This window comes from Phyllobates terribilis, unplaced genomic scaffold, assembly GCF_046119375.1.
Source record: "Phyllobates terribilis strain yellow unplaced genomic scaffold, ASM4611937v1 Scaffold_9__5_contigs__length_417890890, whole genome shotgun sequence".
In the NCBI taxonomy this organism is placed as follows: domain Eukaryota; kingdom Metazoa; phylum Chordata; class Amphibia; order Anura; family Dendrobatidae; genus Phyllobates; species Phyllobates terribilis.
Window position 1 is genome coordinate 203,426,536 of NW_027362769.1, and position 7,501 is coordinate 203,434,036.

Genomic DNA, 7,501 nt, shown 5'->3' on the forward strand with positions numbered 1-7,501 from the left:
AGGACAACACAGTAAGTACTCACCACTGGATGCATAGGATTTTTGCAGAACATTAGTCATCCATTCATATAGGGCTCTCCTGTCGTTGGCCTTTAGCTTATCATACAGGTTCCTAAATACGGATGAACTACAAGGATAATTACACAGAGATTAATTCTCTTCTGTTACCATAAAATATACAGTAGTAGATTATAAAATTCTAAAGTATTTCTATATACAACAATATTTTCTGAATATAATTGTATCTGCCTAAATACAATTCCGATGGCCCAGGATCTAAGGGTGGACGCTCGTTCTGCTGACTCTCTCAAATTCCCGCATATACACATGCATGGTGGGCTTGGCTGAGCATGCACGTGTTCTGTATCGGGAGGAAAAAGTAAACCACATCGGGTGGCCGCTTATCACTGGGGAGAACAAATGGATTGGATTTTTCAATATCATCTTTCAGGGTGCCCTTAGATGGTCATACTCTCCTGATGAAATTGGAAGGTTTGACTGAGTTTACTCTGTGTTTAAAGGGAATATGTCAGCAGATTTTTGCTATGTAATCTGAGAGCACCACAATCTGAGAGCAGAGATCCTGAATCTAGCAATTTGTCACTTACAAGGCTGTGTTTTGCTGTTTCAATAAAATCAGTGTTTTATCAGCAGGAGATTATCAATTCAGGACCAGATGTCTCGTGCCTCCTAGTCCTTCTGCTCTCTGGAACCCCGCCCCCACTACTGATCAGCAACTTTCTGTCAATGTACAGTGCGCACAGATAGCTGCCAATCAGAGATGTGGACGGGGTTATATCGGGCTCAGCCTTACAAGCTCTGCTAGATCTGCAGCAGAGAAAACTGTGATTGTATCAAAATGACAGAAAGCAGACCAGTAAGGCGACATATGTCTGGAATCAGAGTCTCAGGCCCTACATCAGGCTGCTCTCAGATTACATAGCACAAATCTGGTAATAAATTCCCTTTAAGTGCAGGGAGCCATTATGCTAAACTCTTGTTGACTGTTTTTTTTTCTGCAGCGCCCCTGCAGGAAAAATAAAGAATTACATCGCACTCACTAAAATTAAAAAGCCAATTAGTCACTCGTAGCTATCATTCAAAGCTGAATGGTAAACACAAATAATGGAATTTTGCATTTTTCAGTCAACATTCATCAATAGAGTATATATTAGAAGGAGGTACAATAATGCAATGATATTCTCTTGGGGACACCTTATATGGACACATGGGCACTATCACGGCTACTGACACAACCACTAACTCCTCTCACACAATTCTAATGACGAAGAACACAGTTCAGATTCCCTATACCAAGACTTATGATTCCTAATTTTATTTAAAGGAAACTTGTTACGCTATTTACCTGCTGATATGATAGAAATCTGCAGGTAAATAGCATTTAAACCATTTCTGGCAGGGGCAGACTTACTGGAGCAGCGGCTGCAGGGAGAAAATGAACTTATATCCTCCCTTTAGCCGCTTGTTTTCAGTCATCAGGGCAGTGCAAGGGCAATTACAAGTGTATGACCTCCTTATACTTTTTTGACAGAAGTCCCCTGGGCACCCAGCAGTATATAACAATACAGATGTTTTATATAAAAGTATTATACTTACAGGTTTCTGAACGGCTCATCTGGTATTTCAGATGGCAGTCTCGTAATCACATCAGTTTGTAGGTAAGTCGCACCATACATACGTGTGACCAGACCCAGTATTTTCACACACTCAGCTAAATACAACGCTGGAAGGCATTTTTGGAGGGTGACATTGAATAAACTACGATTTCCCACAGGGGACTGGAAGATTTCATCTCGCATGGCCTCAAAGTCCACATCAATACCAGCCATTCCCTTGGCATAAAACATCAATGAAAAATACAATGTGATAAAAAGAGAATCAATTATCATCACAAAAAATCCTACACAACTTTTATCTCTGATAGGATACTCTAAAGGGCTTGTCTAGTCTATAAAAGTAATTTCCATTTAGGAAATTCTGAGAGCATATCTCTAGTATCTCTCTCTGGAGGACCAAGCAAGTTCTCCAAATGTTGTGCTGCAGGGGTATTGAGCAATTGCTGCGGAGTTCCTCTATAGTTCTCCGCCTGTCACTTTGGGTCCCAGTAGTAGAACTGTTTCTTATTAGTGTTTTATCAGGTTACAAGAAGGGATTTTGACAAGTGGACAACCTCATTAAGGTTTAGGTTTACTTCAAACTATTCTTTTTCTATGTAATTGAGAAATGTTAGAACATGAGGATCCAGGAGTGCTGCGGTATCTTCACTAATGATTGTCAGGGCCTTAGTTTATGGATAGCCACTGATGTTCTGTCAGGCACAATGAATAATCCAGTGGTCAAAAATGAATCAAATACATAAAAAAATTATCTAAAGGGCAAAGCATATAGGATCTGGCTGGTCCTCCAGAATACAAGGGGATGATTTAAAGGGAATTTGTCAGTAGGATCATCCCTCAACACCGTCTATATGGACATGTAGGTCATGGGAAGCTTAATAAAATGATACCTTGATATCTGCGATTCAATGTTTTATTCCAGAATAATCCACATTTTTCTTAATATGTAAATGAGCTGTTAAGATCTATGGGCCGGACATAGATCTCCCTAAGAATCTGGCTCCAGAGATTATTTTAAATGAAAGGGGGAGTTACCAGTGTGAGACATGTAGATCAGGAGAGCAGACTGTCAGTCATTACATGTCTCACACTGGTAACTCCCCATTTCATTTAAAATAATCTCTGGAGGCAGATTCTTAGGGAGATCTATGTCCGACCCATAGATCTTAACAGTTCATTTGCATATTAAGAAAAATGTGGATTTCTCTAGAATAATACATCGGATCACAGATATCAAGGTATCATTTTATTCAACTTTCTATGACCTACATGCACATGTAGACAACTTGGGAGGGTTGATCTTACTGACAGATTCCTTTTAATGGGAAAAGAAGACACAGGACAAGACCATCCAATTTAGAGCTGAATTTGGAATCAATCACTTGCCAGTAGGGTCTATTTCTGATGAATTGATTCCCAAACAACTTACTAGACTTTAATAATTATATACTGCATTCACATCCATTAGCAATAAATAACCAAATTACTTACAAAATGTTCCTTTTTCCCACTTAAAAGATATTCCATAGCTCTTGCAAATAAGTGATGATTGAGACGCTCTAATTCTGAAACCACAAGCTCTGGATCATCACTAAGATCTGACAGATACCTTTTTACTGATACCTTTAAAAAATAAGATAAACTCTGCAGTATATACTCTACACATGTATGTATGTATGTATGTATGTATATATATATATATATATTTATTTATTTACTTATTTTTAATTTTTATTTTTTTTACGTAAATTACCTGGAGGCTGAATATATAAGAAGGACTTGGTATGGACAGATAGTGCAGGATATTCTCTTCTAAATCTGGAGTCCATTTATTCAAACTACGAAATGAAGTGATATCAAGTTGGTCAATATTTCCTTAGTACTCCCTATAAATCCACCCGAATTTGTAGGAGACCTCCCAAATATTATCACATGTTATAAATCTTTCCAGTTTTGGGTTGAAAATGTTACATTAAATTTACCTTTGAAATTCCATTATCTGTAGGAGACCTGTAAAAAAAAGAATATCTTAACAATTTGAAAACTCCAGGTGTGAAAAAGATATGGCTATATCTTAAAAAATAGAAGCTTTGAATTTTTAAAGGACTTCTATAAATTGATATTAGGCCATGCTGAGTATATAGTTGGCTGGTACTATGGGGTTGGCTCTGTTCGGAACAGTGCCCATACTGTTAGAAGTGAGGGAAAGTATGTTCCTGCACTGATAGTGCTGGCAGAATGCACTGTTCACGGAAAAGGTGGGCATGGCAGGGAGAAGCATTCCGGAAAGTGAAGAAAAGGAAAATCTTTGCATCCCTATTCCTGGCCGAATGCTGATGAAGAGGGACTGCCCACTGAAAAGGAGTGCATGGCAGGAAATAGCATGCCGGAAAGTGAAGAAAAGAAAGATCTTTGATCTTTGTATCCCTATTCCTGGCAGAATGTTGATGAAGACAGAGGGACTGCCCACAGTAAAAAGAAAGTGGATGGCACGTTATAGAGTAAGAATTGAGGACAAGGTTGTTCCTGCACACATAGTGCTGGAAGAATGCTGATTAAGACAAACTGTCCACTGAAAAGAAGTGCATGACAGGAAAAAGCATTCCAAGAAGGGAGGAAAGGAAGTTCTTTACTTCCCTAGTCCTGGCAGAATGCTGATGAAGATAACAGTGGATGGCAAGTTACAGAGCAAAAAGCGGGTGAAAGGATGTTTTTGAACCCATGGTGCTGACAGAATGCTGATTAAAAAGGACTGCCCATTGAAAAGGATTGGACGGCATGGTACAGAGCTAGAGAATCAGAACAGTTCCTGGACATATTGGACTGGTATGTGCATCAAAAGCAATTTACCGTGTTGTGGGGAATAAGTGGAGCTACACTATGTGATTTATGTGAAACGACACAATCGTGGCACACATAACACTTGTGTCTGAGCTGTAGACTGGATGTGATGTTGTTTTGCAATTTTGATAAAGTAAGAAGAATTTCTAATGACATTACCATTTAAATAGTTTCCAGAAATCAACTCATTCTGCAAAATACACAAAAACGTAAATTCACAAAAATAAGTCACAATACAAAAGCCTTCATCTATTAAAACAAGGCCATTAAAATTCCATACTGACCAGACCTCTCATCAGTTCTTCAGGTAAATCTGAAAAAAGTGGGAAAAATAACACGTTATAGATGAGGAGCAGATGTGATGCTATATAACAGTACTTATCGACCAGTTTGTTGTGGAGAGACCTGTTATTAAAGGGAATCTGTCACCAAGTTTTTGCTGCCCTATCTGAGAACAGAATGATGTAGGGGCCGAGACCCTGATTCCAGTGTTGTATCATTTATTGGGCTGCTTGCCGCAGTTTTGAATACAAACAGTTTTCTCTGCTGCAGATCTAGCAGTGATTTTATTAAAACTACAGCAAGCAGCCCAGTAAGTGACACATCACTGGAATCAGGGTTTCTGACCCAATTATGCTGCTCTCAGAAAAGTTAGTGATAACCTGGTGACAGATTCCCTTTAAAACTATTTCAACATTCTTCAACATTCTTAATATACCTATTGCCATTACGCATAATTAGTGATTAATTGATTGAAGAGTTGTCCGGCCTCAGGTAAAAAGTATGCAGTCACTCTATATGACTGCAGACTTGTGAATTCTCACATCATGCCCACTGCACGCTGTGAGCATTCTCCAGTGCCAGTGCCAGGAGCGGATAGCACGTGACAGCAAGTATGTAGTTTGCATAAATGTGGTCACATGCCGACTAAACTTGCGCAGCCTTGCTCACTGCAAGTTTATTGAGTAGCAAATTCCTCTGGTACCTGAAATTGGAGAACTCTGTGCAGCTGCAATGCTTTTCTGACTATGCATGAACATGATGAGGCACAGCTTCACTCCTAAGAGCATCCTGCGAAAAAAATAATAAATGAATAAATTAAAAACAACATTGTTAGTGCTTGGAAATGTACTATTAAAAAAAACAAAAGACTAAAAAGAAAGGACATATATAGGGAATGATTATAACCTGTGAGTTCCCAATTTATACTTCTGTCCATTAAATACAGCTTTGTTCCTTAAAGATCTAATGTGTCAATTAAAGCAGCATTGTACTGAATTCAATCCTCACAACGAGCATACGGCATGGTGTATGGATATTCTGAGAGCTGGGAGCGGGCAGTCATGTGACTGCAAGTATGCAATGCCACATTCCGACTAGCTGTGTCTAACCTGGATCAATTCACCGGAATTGAGTGTGGCCATGCACGTCTAGTCGGCGCATGACCGTATGAATGCAAATAACACTAATCAGCTCCAATGTGCATATTGGCTCCATATTAGAGTTTAAGATTAAAATGGCTTCTATTGTAACCTGGGGGTTGGGACAGTGTGAAGAGGGGCACAGTATGGAGAGGGGACAGTGTGAAGAGGGGCACAGTATGGAGGGTGGACAGTGTGAAGAGGGGCACAGTATGGAGGGGGGGAGGACAGTGTGAAGAGGGGCACAGTATGGAGAGGGGACAGTGTGAAGAAGGGCACAGTATGGAGGATGGACAGTGTGAAGACGGGCACAGTATGGAGGGGGGACAGTGTGAAGAGGGGCACAGTATGGAGGGGGGCAGTGTGAGGATGGAGGCAGAATGGAGGGGAGACAGAGTGAAGGGAAACAGTAGAGAGGGGACAATGTGAAACAGGCACAGAATGGAGGTCATAGCTCATAAGACAGGAACAGAGCAAAGGAACAAGAGCGTTTAGGTCATAGTTCTTAAGAGAGGACAATGTGACCTCTTAATTCATAATGGAGGACCATGTGTCAGTTATAGTTCATAAGGGCGGACAGTGTGACACTGAGATAGTTCATAAGGGAGGACATTATAGTAATTATAGTTCACTTTATGACTTTGTAAGAAATTGGGAAACCTGTGGTAGAAGGCAAAATAATAATAAAAAATGGTATATATATATATATATATATATATATATATATATATATAATGAGAAGATTTCTTTGCATATGGTAAAACAAAACGAAAAAAAAAAAATCCTTACTGAACTGTATCTGCGGCACCTGAATTATCTGAGAAATGCTCACAGATCTCCTTGTGTAGAGGAACATTTGGGAATTTGCTGTTCCATGTGACACCTGAGGAAATAAGACCTTTGCAGCACAGAAGAGTATTACAATATACCCACTGTACTTGTTGAATACCTCAGGAACATTGCCAAATCTAGCTCCTTGTACATGTTCCTTGTAGTTTTCCCCTACTGTACCCGTGTCCTTTGACAGGATGCACCCTTTAACTGCTGATCATATATTCTTTTCTTTTTTTTCTTTTTTTTTACAGAGGACTGAATTTACGTACGGATTTATGCACAGGCATAGCTATGGGTTCTCAAAAGGGCAGAGCACATCTGGGTGCACCAGCTGCAGAGAGGGACTCTGGTTATTGTGGATACCACTAGGGTAGTAGAGTGACCATGTGGATGAAACCGGTAATCATCAGAAGCACATCCAATCAAGCGCCATTTGTAGTCAATCATGGTTATTTGCAATCAGGTGATTGAAGAATGTGAAGCTTTCTGACCCCCCCAGAGACCACCAGAGAGTCCAGTTCTTGAGCCAAGGGCATTCTAGCATGTGAGTACACATAATTTTGTTATTTTTTTGCCCACTCTTCTACCCCAAACCTGAATCCCCAACATCTTCACATGCAGCAATGTAATAATGTCATTGTGACGCTGGCACCAGGCGATGATACAGTTGGAAGTGGCGCTCTTCTGGGGATGTGGGCATGGCCCAACATGTAAGATAGCCCACTACCACCATCCCCATTGAGCACCACTTTCTACACAACTGGATGT

The 7,501-nt window shown here is 40.0% G+C and overlaps 1 protein-coding gene across 1 annotated transcript in view; it reads right to left on the reverse strand.

The window, feature by feature from the left end:
* OTOA (otoancorin) overlaps positions 1-6,883 on the reverse strand; it is a 98,123-nt gene extending 91,240 nt beyond the window's left edge. The window contains exons 1-10 of the mRNA XM_073646145.1: positions 6,849-6,883; positions 6,732-6,782; positions 5,464-5,549; positions 4,763-4,791; positions 4,638-4,668; positions 3,620-3,647; positions 3,391-3,475; positions 3,129-3,260; positions 1,618-1,853; positions 24-127 (exon numbers count right to left, since the gene is read on the reverse strand). Of these exons, the coding sequence (XP_073502246.1) occupies positions 24-127; positions 1,618-1,853; positions 3,129-3,260; positions 3,391-3,475; positions 3,620-3,647; positions 4,638-4,668; positions 4,763-4,791; positions 5,464-5,549; positions 6,732-6,782; positions 6,849-6,883 (817 nt within the window). The remainder of the gene's footprint in view (positions 1-23; positions 128-1,617; positions 1,854-3,128; positions 3,261-3,390; positions 3,476-3,619; positions 3,648-4,637; positions 4,669-4,762; positions 4,792-5,463; positions 5,550-6,731; positions 6,783-6,848) is intronic.
* Positions 6,884-7,501: the final 618 nt, after the last annotated feature.